This window comes from Carettochelys insculpta, chromosome 21, assembly GCF_033958435.1.
Source record: "Carettochelys insculpta isolate YL-2023 chromosome 21, ASM3395843v1, whole genome shotgun sequence".
In the NCBI taxonomy this organism is placed as follows: domain Eukaryota; kingdom Metazoa; phylum Chordata; order Testudines; family Carettochelyidae; genus Carettochelys; species Carettochelys insculpta.
Window position 1 is genome coordinate 14333634 of NC_134157.1, and position 17051 is coordinate 14350684.

The 17051-nt window shown below is 45.3% G+C and overlaps 1 protein-coding gene across 7 annotated transcripts in view; it reads left to right on the forward strand.

Moving 5' to 3' along the window:
* Positions 1-17051, forward strand: part of PRRC2B (proline rich coiled-coil 2B) — a 74053-nt gene that overhangs the window by 42766 nt on the left and 14236 nt on the right. For 4 of the 7 annotated variants that reach the window (XR_012648320.1, XM_075015176.1, XM_075015174.1 and 1 more), the window contains exons 15-26: positions 337-559; positions 1698-3758; positions 5642-5841; positions 6936-7081; positions 10221-10362; positions 11730-11812; positions 12473-12664; positions 12813-13007; positions 13422-13508; positions 14468-14572; positions 15107-15299; positions 16437-16534. Coding sequence is in view for 6 of the 7 variants with exons in the window: in XM_075015176.1 (XP_074871277.1) it covers positions 337-559; positions 1698-3758; positions 5642-5841; positions 6936-7081; positions 10221-10362; positions 11730-11812; positions 12473-12664; positions 12813-13007; positions 13422-13508; positions 14468-14572; positions 15107-15299; positions 16437-16534 (3725 nt within the window). In the remaining variant the exon portion in view is untranslated. The remainder of the gene's footprint in view (positions 1-336; positions 560-1697; positions 3759-5641; positions 5842-6935; positions 7082-10220; positions 10363-11729; positions 11813-12472; positions 12665-12812; positions 13008-13421; positions 13509-14467; positions 14573-15106; positions 15300-16436; positions 16535-17051) is intronic. The other 3 variants (XM_075015175.1, XM_075015178.1, XM_075015179.1) reach the window with 3 other exon arrangements.

A 17051-nucleotide genomic window follows, 5' to 3' on the forward strand; every position in this document is an offset into this window, starting at 1 on the left:
TAGCATTTGTTAATCATGCTATTAATCTGCGCTAGAGATGGAAGTAAGTGATAGGATGAGTTAAACCCGTGTCTTATGTTTGTGGCTATTGTGTATTCCTTATCCTTGCTCTACGCTTCTTGCTCCCAAACTGGCGAAATTCTCTGTTGTTCTGCTGAGGCAGTGGCTTTCCTCTTCACATATCTCGTGATCTCGATTTCTTTTTTAAAAGGAGGTTTCCATGGTGCTTTCCTCTACCACCCCGGAGGTAGTGGATGATGAGCTGTCCTAAGGCTGTAAAATGCTGCTTGGCTGCGAGCTTCTAGCATTGCAGATTGAATTCTCTCTTCTCTTCAGGAATTATGAAGCCGGTGATTCAGCGGGACTCCATCAATGGGGGCAGCTGTAGGTCTGAAGAGCAGAACTGTCAGCCTTTGGTGCAGCAGGAAAGGAAAGCTGCCTCCCTGGATCCTGCCCCTGTATGGGGCCAAGAAGGCTATGGATCCCTACAGAGCAAAGGGTACCCACTACCACATCAAAAACAGCCTGAGAACATGGCCATAGAGGGACTCCATACCAGGTGGGGGTACAACCATACTGTTCTGCCATGCACACTGGACTGAGAACTTCTGTTCTCTGAAAGGGTGGGCTTGGGTGTACTTATTAAAACTTCTTTAAAGATCAAGAGGTATTTTTGGTCACTTGTGTTCCCTTGAGTTCTTGTGTGTAGTGATCTGCAAGGACTTTGTGGTGTTTTTAGTCTATAAGAAGATCACATTCACATGTGCAATAAAGCTTTGTAACTTAAAAAAAACAAAAACAAACAAACAAAAAAACCAAGCAAGCAGCTGTGAAGCAGTTTGAAGAGTAACAATTTTATTTATTATGTTTGGAGTAAAAATAAGAATCCAGGGTTTAAATATATTCACAGGAATAATACCCATCCCACTTAACTTAATTTACTTCTTTCACAGGGCCTATTAATGACAGGTGACCCTGCCCCCCCACCTTTTTTTCCCTTTTCATCCTACTTTCTCCCCCTGCCCCTCTATATAAACCCTGGATTCTTATTTGTGCTCCAAATCTGATAAAGTGGGTATCACATGTGAGAACTCATTACCTAATAAATAAAATTTTCAGTCTTTAAGGTGCTACAGGACTGCTTGGTCTTTTTGTGTGAAGCTACAGACTAACCTGGCTACCACTCTGAGACAATTAAAAAACAAAAGAGAGACTAAGTCATTCTCATAGGACTGTACCTTTCTGTTGTGGGGCTTTGCATGTGATTCCTCGGGGGGAGAGGCAGTTTTTGTTTATATAGGTACCTGTCAAAAATTGTAGCCAAGTCATGGATGTCTCTTACTTGTATATGCTTTCACTTTTTAATCAGTGGTCCTTACCACTCTGACTCTGAATTAAGATACTAATTTTGAAATGGCTACAACAATTGGAAGATGAATCCAATTCCTGGCTCCTTTGTTTTTATTTTCTGTGCAGAAGACACTTACTTGATTCATCAGCTCTGCCTGATGGGGTATTGCAGTTTGGGGCCATAGCTGATGAGTAAATCCAGCAGTCAAGTGTTTATAGGCTTATTGTGTCAGATTTAAAGTAGAAAACAAAACTGTATTTATTTATTTATACTGTGTTCAGCAGAGCCACCTGGAGCTGTCTTTCAGTCACATTAACTGACTGACTTTGTTCTGGTTCCTTTTCAGGAGTGACAGCTCTTACTCTGCCTCACCTGGAAGGTCAGAGGGCATAAATGCCCAGCGCGATCTCTTTGAGGAGAAAGGGGCTGAGTACTTAAATACTTTTGATAAGAAGGACCAAGCTGACTTTGACAGCAGTGCATCTTCTCAAAGAATAGGTCAGGATGTTTTGTTCCAGCACCAGGAGACTGTGCAGGAGGCATGTGTTTCTGGCACCCACCATGCAAGCTTACGGTGTTCTCCTTTGGAGTCTGACTTTGTACAAGCTGATAAAAAATCTGAGTACAATGGTTGGGACATCAGTCATCATCAGAAATCCTCAGAGGCTGCAGCAGAGGCCAGTGAAGACGTGCCTAGGGATGAGCAGTCAGTAAGTGTTGACCCGTGGAAGAAAGAGGGTGCTGCCAACAAACAACCTGCTGAACAGACAGATTGGGCTCCTGAGAACAAAAACACCAACAGTCAGCACCAGGAGCAAATTGGGAGGTCACGGAGATCTGGGCCAATTAAAAAACCAGTCCTGAAAGCCCTCAAGGTAGAGGAAAAGGAGAAAGAACAGGAGAAGGTTAAACTGGAAGAAGAGATATTACACCCAGCAAAAGAGAAGGCACCAGTATATAAGGTGGACAATGATTCAGAAGGTTCATCAACCTTGCCAAACTCCACTCGTTATCTGCTGGACGAAAAAGGTTCCTCCCAAGCCAGCTTCAGCCAAGAAGCTGAGAAATCTCAGGAGGAAGAGGAGGAGGAGGAAGAGGAGGAGAAGACTGAAAGAGAATGGGAGAATAAGCTGTCCAAAGAGTCTAATGACCTCCCTCCCACAAAAAGAAACAACTGGATTTTTATTGATGAGGAACAAGCCTTTGGTGGCAGAGGCCAAGGCCGAGGGAGAGGCAGAGGCTTTAGAGAGTTTACTTTCAGAGGCCGTGGCACCACTGTTGGTGGCAGAGGGGTCTATAACAACCAAAGAAGCAGCAGAGGGCGTGGCCTCCGGGAATTTAATCAGGTGGAAGACTTCCCAAGGGGCAAGCCCAGGCGCAGGATTGCTAGCGAGACACACAGTGAAGGGTCTGAGTATGAGGAGCTCCCCAAGCGGCGCCGGCAGAGGGGTTCTGAAAACAGCAATGAAGGTTCTCTCCTGGAGAGGGAGGAGAGCGACCTCAAGAAGGGAGACTTTAAAGATTCCTGGAGGTCCAATAAAATCTATTCCGATGATCACAGCAGTCTTGATGCTAAGATGAGAGCCCCAAGAGCCTTTGGGAGGTCACTGCCTCCACGACTGAGCAACTCTGGGTATGGGCGAAGAGGCTTCATGGTAAAGGAGCCTTCCCAGTGGCAGGGCAGAAGCGGGGGAACCTCATGGCCGGAGTACAGCTACTGCCCTTCCTCAGACACTTTTGGAGTCAGGCGACAGTCTGACAGGGACTACATCCAAGATTCCTACAAGCACATGGACTCCTTCACTGGCAGGGGGTTTGAGGAGAATCACACTGACAACAGAAGGCACTTATTCCAGGAGGATTACAGTGCAGACCAAGAGAACATAGAAAACAGGCCGTTCAGGAGGCGGCGACCCCCTCGTCAAGACAAGCCCCCCCGATTCAGGCGCCTGAGACAAGAGAGAGAATCTGTGTGCCAGTGGAACCCCGAGGAAGGTGGAGCTGGCTTGTTGCCCAGCCAATGGCCTGGGAGAACCAAGATGACCACGGTGGAGAAGAATGGTGTCTCCGGCAGGAGGTCTCCTGAGCTGTCCTATCAGAACTCGTCAGACCATGCCAATGAGGAGTGGGAGACAGCATCTGAAAGCAGCGATTTCAGTGAGAGGCGGGAGAGGCGCGATGGTGTGTTGGATGGTGAAGCACAGCTGGACAGCAGCCCGGCCAGTGGCAGCTTGGGAGAGAAGAGAGAGCTGGCAAAGAGGAGTTTCTCAAGCCAGAGGCCCCTAGTGGATAGACAGAGCCGTAAGACAGAGCCAGCAGGGTTTGGGGAACAGTTGGTGAGGTCTGGTGGAGGAGCTGCTTCCCGGTATGAGAGCCAGCAGAATGGGATGCCATTGAAAAGCAAAAGGTAAATTCAAAGCCTGACATACAACAGGTGCTGTGTGTGCATGCATGTTACCACGTATGCAGATAGCTCTGTGGCGGACTGGGCTTACAGGCAAGAAGGGGTTGATTCATGTAGAAATGGTGGCTGTGCTTCCTTTTATCACGCACCCGACTTGCAGCACCAGTTCTCCATCTGCGTTGTATTGGTTGGTATGGGGAGTTCAGGCATGTGTTGCTTTCAGAAAAGTGGTTGGTAATGGCTGGACCTTCTCTAACCTCTGTAAAACCTGTAGCACAACAGCAGTTCATGCTTGTGCAGCCCATCATTTCAAGCACTAGAGGGCTGAGATGTCTTGGTCATCGACACCAAACTCTCCAACCACCCTGCAGTAAATTTCAGCTAGGGAAAGACATGGCAGTGATGGAAAGCTTGGAAGGCTTGTTTCCTCGGTAGCGATCTGTTAGGATTGTAGAGGTGTCACTTCGGGTGATTTCTCATCTTCAGAGTATCTCTAGAGCCACAGCAGAGTGTGTGGCTTGTGCACAGTGTGGGGAGGTCCTAGGCCCAGCCATGCTTGACTTTTTCAAAGCTGCTGCCAGGCGAAGGGTGGCAGGCAACACTCCTTTCAGAGAAACGAGCGCTGCATGTTATGGGCCTAATGGTAGGAGTACTCCTGTGAATACTTATTTGCGTTTAAAACCAAACTCTTGTGGGGATTAAGAGGGTCTTCGCACCCTCCTCTGAAACATCTGGTTGTAGCTGTCATTGGAGACAGGATAATCGGACCAGGTGGACCTCAGGTCTGACCCAGGCTGGCATTTTCTATGTGATCTCTTTTTCTTAGCACGAGTTTCTGTGCTTGTGAAGGCTGAACAGATTCACTGTAGTGGAATTAAAGCTTTGAAGTAGACCTGTGGTTTTTCAACCATGACCCTCCTCTGCCAATTAAAATTTCCCCATGGAGGACTCTGGAAATGGGAACCCAACCAAGCCCTGCCACCCCGGGTCAGGGGAGCACAGCCATCGCTGAGCCCTGACACCCATGGCTTTAGCTTCAGCCCTAGGGGTCCAGTCTAACACCAGCCCTGGTGATCCCATTAAAATGGGGTTGCAACCCGCTGAGGGTTCCTGACACACAGTGTGAGTCTCCCTGAAACCAACAATTCATGCTTTGGTGATGCTACCTGATTGTTTTCTCCCCCAGCTAATTATTATCAGCCACTCCTTAATAAGAGCACAGCAGTTTGAGAGATTCTGGTAAAAGAGGGGTAGATGAAAAGAGAAGTGAGAGAAAAGGGAGACAAGGGTGTTGATAATATTTCTTCTTTTTAATAAGGTTTTTTCCCATCATGCTTCTAGTTCTCTGTACCTCTTTAGCTCCCCTGTGTTCCTTGTCAATTAAGCTCAAGGGAATGACCTGTAGCTGATGGCTAGAGGTGCGAAGAATTGCCCACAAAAATAATCTGGGAAGAGGCTTTTTTTCATTCCAGTGTGTGTTTGTCTCTTTCTTGCCTCCCTTCCCTGCTCAGCTCCTGAGCTGACCCTGCTGGAAAATACACATTTACTGTAAAGAAGATTCAAGGAAACTTTGAAGCTTTTGTAGAAGAGTAGTAGATATTGGTAATATGAGCAGAGAGAGGTCTGTAAATCTCCCTGAGAGACAAGCTAAGAGTACAAAGCATGTGCAAGTGAAAGTACTTTCATCAGTTCACTCCTGCAAGTGCTGGGTTTTTTTCCCGTCGCATTTCCCACAGTAACGTCCTCATAATAAGGCTTTTGCTTTGAATTGGCATCTATATCGATTGGTAGTGGAGATGTGGAGAAAAGTGCAGGTCGCCCAGCTTGTTTAAAAACATGGATAGGAGCAAGTAACCCATTTTGTTCCCCTCCCACTTTCCTCACAGATCTCCAGAAGAAGGTGGAGGTATGGGTAATGCCAAAAGTGGGGGCAGCCATTCTGTTTACAGCCTAGAGCGATCCTCACGCACCAGCTCCGACAATGCTGAGGGGCCAGGTAAAAAGCAGGAAAAAGAGCCTAAGTCAACAATCCAGAGATCAAGTGAAAAGGGAGAGACCATGTCACAGTTCGAGTTGAATTATGGAAGTAAGTGTCTGATTTTGTTTGTGCCTTTAAAGGGTTACTATCCAGTGAAACCGCACATTAGAATGTCTTTCTGTTCCTAGTATCAGTCAGCATGATTCAAACTGAAATCATTTTAAATGTCACGTTTATTCTTTTCTCCCCATTTATTTATATACTTATAACAACAAATTTCAAGTGGAACTGACCAAAAAATTATGGTAACATTAAAACCCAGTTTTGAGCCAAACTTGATGTTAGTGTCCCTGTAACGTTTCTTCCATGGGGAAGTTAGGTGAGTGCTAAAAAGACTGTCTCTCTACACAGTGATACAGTATCTCAAGTGAAGAGTAAAAAGTAGTCTGTTTGGTTGGAGAGACATTGAGAAACCATAGTCATCTAATGCAGAGGAAGGTGATGTGAGCTCAGGATTGAAAGTCAACTGAGTTCCAACCCTGGTTCTGATACTAGCTCTCTGTGGCCTTAGACAAGTCACTTAGGCTGTGTCTACACTACAGAAATAACTTCACAGTTGCTTACTTCGAAGTTGAGCGTCTACACACCCTACTTCGAAGTAGGGCACTACTCCATTGCCAGGAATGGAGTATGGACTTCAAAGTTGGGCTCCCTACTTTGAAGTTAACTTGGAATTAAGGGAAAATGTGTGTAGACTCTGTAACGCCTAACTTCAAAGTTAGTTCCTCATGTAGACGCACCTTTAGTGGTGTTAATCTTTCATGGGTGTGTTGTAAAAGTTAATCAGTTAATTATTGTACAGTTTGTGGGTGAAATTTTCAAAAGCACGTGAGTCACTATTGAAAATAAGCTCCTTACTCTTGGGCTCTTCCGAAAATGTTACCCAGTGCTATGTAATTTAGCCTTAGGAGGAGTTTCTGGGTTATTCCCTAGAGTTGATGCCCTTGGTGTCCTATGGAAAGCCCGGATCTCAGCTGCTAGTCCTCGGTTCTGTTGGAGAGTAGTGATGCAAAGCAGTTCAGAGTCATCGTGCTGGCAGATATCCACAGGCTGCTGTTGCCCTTGACTAAGCTGTTTCACTCCTTAGCTTGGATCCTGTTTGGAATACATTTGAAAAAAATTAAATTGTAAATCTTGTTCAGATGCAGTCACTGAGAGTCGGGTTTCAAGCACAGCAGAGGAGAATGAAGTGGGCTCTGTGACAGGAGAAGGCTTCATTGAGGTCCTGACAAAGAAGCAACGTCGCTTGCTGGAAGAGGAACGTAGAAAGAAAGAACAAGCTGCCCAGGTGAGGAGTAAGAGTTGGGAATGCAGAGCAGAGCCTGATCCCATATAAAGCCTGCAGAGATCATTGAGGGAGAGATGCACAAACACGTTTTTGGAAAATGTTTGACAAAGCGACAGTATGTGTAGTTAGTCTAAACCTGAGAGTGTTGAGGCATAATGTGGTTTGTAGCTGTGCTGTGTAGGGGAGGTTAGTCTGTAAGCAACATCCTGTAGCTTTCTGACTGTTGCTATGGTTACCTTGGCTCCCATAACCAGTTGCCCTTTTACTGTTGCACAGCTTGGCATGCAAATGAGTGAACAGACCTAAAGAGAGGATTTTTTTAAACTTCTTCACACAGCGCACAGTCAACATGTAGAACTCGTTGCCAGGACATGTTGTGAAGGCCAAAACTATAGCGGCATTTAAAAAAGAGTGTTAAGATCATAGAGGAGATATTTCCATGAGTGGGCCATTAGTCGGGGTGGTGAGGTATGCAGTCCCAGCCTCTGCTGGAAGCTAGAAGCAGACCACAGGGGGTAGATTATTCAGTGATTGACCGTTCTATTCATTCTTTCCAAAGATCTGGCATTACCCACTGTCAGAAGATAGGTATCAGAGACGTAGCTGTGTTAGTCTGGGCTAGCTAGACCATTGATCTGACACAAAATGACCGTTCTTTCTTATATTAGGTCTGGGTGCATAAATTGGTCAGTTCTGCTATTTGGAAATGCTAATAAGGGAATTGAGGGAGTAGGGCAGTTTTCATCTGCGGCTAACAGTTGAACAATCTTTCATTAAATGAAGAGGTCTTAAGTCCAGATCAGAGCTTCTCCAGCTGACCACAACTAACCAAAGTTCACTTTCCCAGATTGATTTTGTTTTTAGTTCCTGAACAGTAAAATTTTACCTGGCGAGGAGGCAGGAGAAATATATATACAGAAGGATGGTTCCAGGATTAAAATAATAAATTTTGTAGCCAGATAGTTTTTAGGGACTTAAATGTCCTTTTCCCAGCTGCACATAAATCCCTAATCAGTGTTTTGAGACTGGATTGTGATGATTAAGTTGTTATTTGGGATCTTCTGTCAGTGTAAATGATGTTTCAATGGATCCTTCTGAACTTTCCACTACTCTGTTCCTGAGGAGTGGAATATGAGGAGACAAAACTAAACTGATACACTGAATAAAAGATGAGTGTTCCCATCGCCATCTCTCCAGTCTCCCATTGCGGAGACTTAGTGCATGTAGAACAGGAAGCAAGCACCATATGAAATTCCTTGGTGGCGCTAAGTTAGGAGCGGTTGCAAACACTAGTGAGAACAGAGATACGAAAGGGCCTTGAGTTTGTTACAAAATATTGTGTTTGACTATGATTGTAAAGAGTGACCTGATCACAACTCAGTTGGTCCATGTGTGGATCACAATACATTGGGTTCAGTATTGCATTAGCTAATTGTGATTAAACTCTAGGGTGAAAACTGCATGCTAGACACAATTTGTCCTGGTCTGCATGATTACTAACTCAGACCCCCATTGTGTCTTGTGACTTTCATATGTTACAATATTTTATAATCTTTGAATACTATTCTCAAATTCTTTAAAAAGAGTAGAAACATGAGTATTAAACACCAAAATGAAATTCAGCTTGGAAACCTTCAGTATAATATATTTGATGGGAGAGGAGACTAACTAAACCACAGCTGAAACATGGAGATATACGTATCTCATAGGACTGGAAGGGACCTTGAGAGGTCATCGAGTCCAATCCCCTGCACTCACAGCGCAGGACCTATCCCTGATTTTTTTTCTTTTTAAATTTAACCTGCCTCAGACCTTTGAAAGGCCCCCTCAAGGGTTAAACTCACATTATAAGGCCAGTGCTCTAACCACTGAGCTGTTGAATAGAAGGAAGCATCCTGGGAAACAATAATGCTAAAAGTGAACAGCACATTCCTGGAATTCTGCAATGGGATATGGCAGCAGAAAAGACAAGTGAAATTATGGGCTCTGTATGCCCAGGTACTGCATCATAAAATGGAGAGACGATAGCTTCCCTGGGATGCAGCTGTACCTGGAATATTATGTGTCATTCTGGACAGCGTGGTGACAAGAGAGACATTAATAACTAAAGAGAGCTCTAAAAAAATTGATTTTTTTAAGTGACTAATTGATTTTTGAGGAAAGATTTAAGAACCGTGTTCCCTGTAACTTGAGCGCTTGGGTGGCCACCCAGGAGACATTTAGGGGCTGCCTAGCTGATTGGCAGAGCGCTCGCTGTGAGCAGCTTGTTTTTCTATTGGTGGTGCACATCTGCCTAAGTCTTTTTGTTACATAACAAAATTTATTCTGCCCGTGTGTGGAAAAAATTAGCGAGACCCTGTTCAGGAGTAAATTTTTTTTATTACTTGGTTGAGTGATGACTAAAGGTGGAATGAAGACCTGAAACTACAAATGTTTGAAATCTGTAAATTCTTTGGAGAGGGAGAGCCTTTTTAGCATAAATGAGAGGCTCGCTGGGAGTGGAAGGATTAAATTTGGAGAGAAAATGTGATGAGGCAGTGTTTTGTGACAGATCTTTTGTGTGGTGGGTTAGCAAGAGATGTGATAGAAGCTTCCTTCCTTTGCATATTACAACTTAGGCTTGAGAAAGTCTGTGTGTGTGTGGAAGATTGTTCCCTATTGCAGTGGCAAGGAAATGTGTTAGATAAACTAACAGCTCTTGTCCTCTCTAGTGACTTATTCGGTGAATTATCAGTCTCTTTTTTTACACTATGAACTAGTTAACTGATCCTGGGGAAGGAGAAGGATTAAGCAGAAATCTGAGTTGTTGTAGGAGATGGAGGTTTAATTTTTATTTATTTGCTTGTCCTTCTCCCTGCTGCTGAAGCCAGATATTCTTAATGCATACTAAAGAGTACTTCAGCATTCCTGCTGTGCCACCACTGCAGGCTATTCTAGCCTCCCAGCAGCAGCTGGAGATGGAAGACAAAAGACTGTGGTAGTTTCCTCTTATAGTGACCCCCCAGGGATTGTCTTGGTAAGGGCAGCCCCAAGTCACGCATGTGCTTCAAGAGCTAAGCAAAAGCCTAGGAAAGAAGCCTGCCAGCCTCAGGTAAATGCAAATCAATATCAAGTCTTATAGCCTGAACCTCTCTCTCAGGGAGCAAGCAAAGGACGTGTCCTTCAATCTCGTATCCCACCTCGGTTTGCTAAAAAGCAGAACAATATGTGCCTGGAGCAAGGCGATGTAACGGTGTCTGGAAGCAGCCTAGGCACAGAGATCTGGGAGAGCAATAGTTCAGGTGAGAGAGGGTCTCCATTATTTGCCAACACTGGGGTGCTTCATTGTTATGGAACTGGGAGTCCTTTTATGTTGCGGGAAGGGATGGGGTGCATACCTGCCTGAAGAATAAAGGCTTTCTCTACATCAGTGGTGTCCAGTAGGAGTTCAAAGATCACCATGCCTATGGTTGTCGTCTTTCCATGTTTGCCATATTATTCGCGCTCCCAGAAGGCCCCCACCCCTGCCAAATAAATGCTCTCACCCTGTAAATGTCCTCCCCAACTCTTAGAGCCAGGCATCCCCAGTCCTTCTCTCCCTCCCATCCCCCCACACTCTAACTGAATGCCCTCCCCAAGAGCCAGGCATCCCAGCCACCCCGTTCTAATTCAATGCTGGCAACTTGCTGGAGCTGCAGCTGGGACCACTACTGGAGCCGCCACCATGTGCTTCTCCCATCAAGTGATGGGGAACATGCACAGAGCAGGCGGACAGCACTCCTTGCATGCAGCTCTCAGGAGGCGCCACATTTAAAGGCTCTGAGAGCCGCGGGTTAGCCAGTCCCGTATTTGCCACAGTGCAGCATCCTGTTTGCCACACATGGACACCCCAGTCTGCATTCCACCCGTAATCTAAAGGGAAAAGTGGGGAAGCAAATCTTCGAGGCTCATGTGTACAAAACACTTCCGCTAAGATCATCCTACTTCCACAGCGCTGGCCATGTCACCCTGTGTTTAAATCTCCTTCCTGATTTCTTCTTGTACCATATCAAGCTCTAGCTCCTTGAACTTAATTGTATAGGCCAGTGTATCTTAAACTGCGTTACACAAAAAACTCATAACTCTCAGGTGTGGCGTGAGCATTTGGAAAAATACACTGATGTTATATAATTGTTGTTATTAAAACCTGTTTTTTGTTGACTTTTTTTTTGTGCGGGGCAGGGGGGGTAGAGAAAATTTTCATAGGTGTTCTGCATAAAAAAAACATTGTTTGGTGTTCCGTGGTCAAACAAAGTTTTAAGAAACACTGATCTCGGCCCTATACAGTTCTATTTGATGTATATCCTTGTTCTAATTTCTGCCACCTTCTCGTTCTCTTGCTCCCTGTGACCCTGAGATTTCAGCCAAACTGTTTTCTTTTGTACCTTTTTCCCATTTAACTTGGCCTTTCAGCCCTCCAACTTCCTGAAAATCTATCCTCCTCTTCATACTTATCCAGCCTCTATTGGGGTGCTGAGACTCAGCCTGTCTGTTCTGGAATGTAAATGTTTTGGGATAGTGAATGCTTCTTGCCCTGTGTTCATAAGGGAAATGTGACTTTACAGCACTGTACAAATGATGTCCTTGATACTCCGTTTGAAGCATCTGAAACTTGTCTCCGCTCTTGCAGCCCTGTCTGTTCAGTCATCTGCCAGTGATTCCTGGAGTAAACCTGTGACTGCATTTAATGGCACTGAAACCAGCACCACTGAGGTAAGGGGCATCTGACCTACTGTTCAAATGCAGGTGTGTGTGCAAAAAAAATTTTCACTTACGTACCTCGTGCTTCTCACTGCTCCTATCGCGCTTAGCAAGTCTCTAGCTCTGTTCACACTGTTCTAAATTGACACTCCACAATTCTGATTAAGCCTGGTGCTGTTCCAAACTGGTGGTACGAATTCTGCTGTTACACATTGGTGTAATCCAGAGTAACTCCATTGTAAAACTACATCAGAATTGCACTTCTAATGGAGAGCAAAGCATAGTCCGGTTTGTGGAATCATGTCGGTGTACCTCTCGCCTGTGTAAAATGTGTAGCTGTAGGGTTGATACCGCTGAATGGTGCAGTGATCGTTTATCTCTAGAGACTGGAGTTCAAATCTGGTTTGGGTCATAAATGAAATGAGTTTGGCAGTCTCAGCGTGGTAGCCATGTGAGGCATTTTTCATTGTTCTCAAGCTGTAGTGGGATTGGTGACCTGGATGGTGTCTGCTTCAGGGTAGCCTAGCGCTGGAATAGCAAGGGGCACTGCAGGTTAGGACTTGCTCCTTGATAGTTGTGCTTGGTAAATGGGAACGTGTTCTCGCTGTTGTTTTTCTCCCTGTGGAGTTGGGTTTGAAACTGGGGCTTTAACACATTTCGTGCTTTGCATAGCAGGGTTTTAAAGGCAGCCAGGGGGATAGTGGCATTGACTTGAGTGCGGAGTCTCGGGAATCTTCCGCTACCTCCTCTCAGCGCAGTTCTCCATATGGCACCCTAAAACCAGAGGAGATGAATGGGGCTGGCCTGGTGGACCCAAAGCCTGACTGCCAGAAGGAGCAAGTTCAGAAGCAATCTGATAAAAAGGTAATCTGGATTTGCAGCCAAGCCAGAGTACATAGTGACTGGTACCAGAGACCTCGTGAAACTAGGCTTTTGTGTTTTCATCACATTTTTAAGGTAGAGATCGGGTTATTCAGTCTGTGTCTCTACGCCTCTCTGCTTTCCCATCAAGGATTCAGATCAAGGCTCAGGACAGAACAAGGAACACAAGCCCGGACCCATCGGCAATGAACGCTCCCTGAGAAACAGAAAGGGTTCAGAGGGAACCGAACGGCTGGAAGGGAATCTCCCCCCTGTTAACGGGGTGGAAATTCACGTGGACTCAGTTCTTCCTGTGCCACCCATTGAATTTGGAGTAAATCCTAAAGTGAGGATTTAATTTAATTTTATCTTCTTGGTGGTTTGAAATCCCTCTTTTGAGCCTGTAGAGATGCAAAAGGTGGTTTGGCAAAAGGATTACCTAGGGCAAGTTTCCAGCACGTGTACTGTAGATTTGCCTTGTAGCTTTCCTTACTGACACAGACCAGGTTCTCAAGATGTCTTGGTAGACGTTTATTGTCCTGAATGGGGTGGGGACAGTAAGGGAGAAATTAAAAGCCTGTTGTCCTATGTATGCCATCAGGGATGCCTGCTGCTGAATATGGAGAACTATTGTCTTCTTTAGGGAAAGGAGATCTTTAGTTTCTATCCTCGTGATCCAGGTGAATGTTCGCTAATCATGAGCAGCTTGCAGGGCGTCCTTGGACTTGGAATTGAATGGTGCTTGTTGCCTTTTTTTCAGGACTCTGACTTCAGTCTGCCCCCTGGCGCTGCCTCCAGTACTGCAGCTAACCCGGTTGCCAAACTGCAGGATGCCTTGGCCAGTAATGTAAGTAGAACTTAGTTTTTGAAATGAAGAGAGCATTTTTGTTAGCAGTTGATCTGCTCTGTAATGTGGTTTTACCCGCATCCATGGTTTGCAAACAGCAATGGACATACAGGCGCTGTCTCAAAAAATTGTGATAAAATCACTACTGGTTCATTGAGACACACCCAAGTATTTAAGAGGTGACTCAAACACCATTGGTCAGCCTATCTAAAAGTAGGAAGGCTTGCATATGTCAGAGGTCACCAGGTTCCCCTCTTCCAGGCACCTGAAGGGAGTGGGAGACAGGCAGAGAAGCTTAAGGAGTCCAGTGGCTGACTTGGAAAGTGGAATTCTAGCCATTTGATGACAGAATGCTCAAGGTGTTCTCTTTCTCACAGGCAAATGCTCCCTGTGGCTTTCTATGAATCAGCTAAGCCCCATGCTCTTTAAGAGCTCATAATAAAATGTGTAGATGGCTGGAACAGACTACTAAAAGAAAATGAATTCAAAGGCCAGTATCTGCTGGTGGTCCAGTAGTGTTCAGTGATTTAAACAAAAACATCTTAATTTTTAACCCCTGTCTTGGAGGTTTGTCATTTTCTCCTTACAAGTGTTTATATAAATATTTTTACGCTGATATTTACGTAGGTTCACCCACTGTGGGAGGAAAAACAAACTTCACAGCTGGTGTTACTTTGTACCAAATTCAGGTCCGGTGTAAGTACAAATGCAGTGCCATGGAGATAGGGCAGTTATGCCTGCTTACACCAGGGCTACATTTGGCACAGCAGATCTGTTACATGTTTAGGGGGAAGCCAGCAATTCCGTAGTCTGTTTAACAAGCTGAGAAGTGACAAAACAGTGTGTGTTGCTGTTGTTTAGATCTTCTTCCTGAGATTCCATTTGACTTCTTGCCTTGCAAAATTCCTGTGTTGTTGCAGGCATTCTTAGTGTTCAGCATTTTATAAATCTTCTTTCAGGCGGGGTTAACTCAGTCTATTCCTATTCTGCGAAGAGATCACCATCTCCAGCGGTGCATCAGCTTGAACCCAATGTCCTTCCCCACTGCAGACCTCACTCTTAAGGTAATCACAAGCAGAGTTTAGTGCCTTGTTTGCTTTGAAAGTACAAGCCTCTTGGGCCAAAGTAATAATTTGGGGAGCAAACTGCAGCCCAGATGTTTCACTCGTAAGTTGCAAAGTGTCTAAGTGGCACCTTTATAAACTGGATGTGACTTCAGCTCAGGAGAACGTGACATTTGAGACCCTGGGTGCAAAAGTCTTCTCCTACCATAGTATGGGTACAGCAAGTGTGTCCACCAGTCTTACCCGTTAATGACCATTTCATAGGGTGCGCAAGAGAACAATTCGGTATTTGTGGCCTGTTGGATCTTAGTCAGTCTTCTATGTCTGCAAGCAGAGGAGCAAACCAGTGGGGTTTTTGCAGAATGGGCACTTATTCAACAGGCATTAGGTGATCACAGTTTTTAGTGACTATCGGCTTCAGCTGGATTTGAACCAATAATCTCCAGGTGACCTATAGGTGAGCTCCATAGCCCATCATCATTTGCTGCTGTTGAAATCACAGAGAGTATTTTCTTTCTCCCCTCACTTCTATAGATGGAGTCTGCACGCAAGGCTTGGGAAAATTCCCCTAGTTTACCGGAACAGAACTCTCCAGGAGGTGCTGGCTCAGGCATCCACCCACCTTCCAGTGTTGGCGCTTCCAGTGGTGTCAGCTACAGCTCCTTTGGTGGTGTTTCTATGCCTCCTATGCCTGTGGCGTCTGTAGCACCTTCTGCATCGATTCCAGGTACCTGCCAACTGTTCTGCTTAGTCTAGATTTGCAGGCAGAAAAGGGACAGCAGCAGTAAAATACCTCCTGAGTTGTCCTGTTGCTCCATGGAAACATGGATTTCATCTTGGATTCAACTGATGAAAGCTCATTGTAAAGAGCTTCCTGTATAATGATAGAGTCAGGTAGCTAATGGTTAATTGATCCTTTTAACAAAGCAGTTAAAACAGAGGAAGAATTTCCTTTTTGCCTCTTTCTTAGGTGTTGGGCGTCCAGCCAGTGGTGTTGTAGTCCTTGCACAGGACCAGAACTCCTGGTTTGCATGTGTGAGTGATGGTTAGATTCGGTGATGTTCCGATAGATCCTGCTAACCCTTCAGCAAATACACCATAGAACTAAGGAGAATGAAGAAATTCTATGGCCAGGACTTCAGCTCTCCCAGCAATTGCACCATTTGTCTGTTCAAGGCTCTTTCTTCTATCTTAGGTGCTTTATACGACTCCATTATCAAAGGTTCTGAGTGCCTCGCAATCTTCAGTGTGTCTAGGCTTACTTACACTGCAGTGAGATAGGGCTGTGCTGCTGTTCCCTGTTTTACCAATGGGAACGAAAGCACACAGAGACTAAGGCCAGGTCTACACTACAGAGTTAGGTTGGCAGCTTACATGGACCTAACTATGTAAATGTCAACTCCACAGTCTTGTTCCCATTGATGTCAGTCCCCCACTGTAAAATCTTATTACTCCATCTTGACAAGTGTTGTAGTGCATAGGCTGATTCAGTAAGGGTGGTGCACTGTCTGTTTAGGTATTGCATTACTTAGGCTGCCTTTCAGCACCTGATGGAGCTCCCAGTTTGGAGGTCTGCGGCCTGGTCCCGAGAGTGCAAGCTGTCTACACAGTGCTCTAGCCTGGGTTCTTGGTGCCAGCCAGTGGAGGTCTCATTTCAGGCTCTCAGCCCTCCACATTGCTGCACTGAAGCCAGTGCAAATGTTCCTGGTGCCTGTTAAGGTACTAGTGAAGGGACTCGGTAGGATTGTATGTTTCTGTACATTGAACAGTGCCTGTACCATTTTGTATCCCTCGGATCTGCTTTTGCTGGAGTGAATAAGGTTAGTTTGTGACCATTGTCTTTCCCTTTTATTTCAAATTCCAGGTAACCACATCCCACCCCTGTATCTGGATGGCCATGTGTTTGCAAGTCAGCCACGCTTGGTCCCTCAGACGATACCTCAGCAGCAGAGCTATCAACAGGTGAAGGATCAAGGCAGTTAGTTGTTTTCTGGATGGGAGATCTTCAGAGTTTCCCATTTATTCTTTCTTCTTGTATGGGCCAACATATTTCAAGCCAAGGGGTGCTGGATTGTTGCTCTGTTCAAAGTCTGTGGAAGGTCCCCATGGGATGGTGCAAGGAGCTAATAGGGGAACAGCCTGAATGATAAGAGGAAATACCAATTTTTGCACCAGTATCTTTTAACTGGGTTGAACTGGGGTGAGGTCTGGAAAACTTGCTTTTGAATGACAGAGTGCCTCTTTGTAAATTTTCCAATATTGTTCTTAGTGGAACTTGAAAATCAGTTTAAGCCTCAGACCAGTTCCTCGTGGATGACTGTCCATGTCCCAGAAACCATCAGTCAGCTGGTACTTACTAGTAGTTCTAGCAGGTTCAGCAAACAGGGTGCTGGATAGGCTGGGCTGTGGAGAATTCCTCCACGTAAGAGTTGAGGCACAGTGATAGAGCCACATTGGAGCTACCATAGTCACTGACATG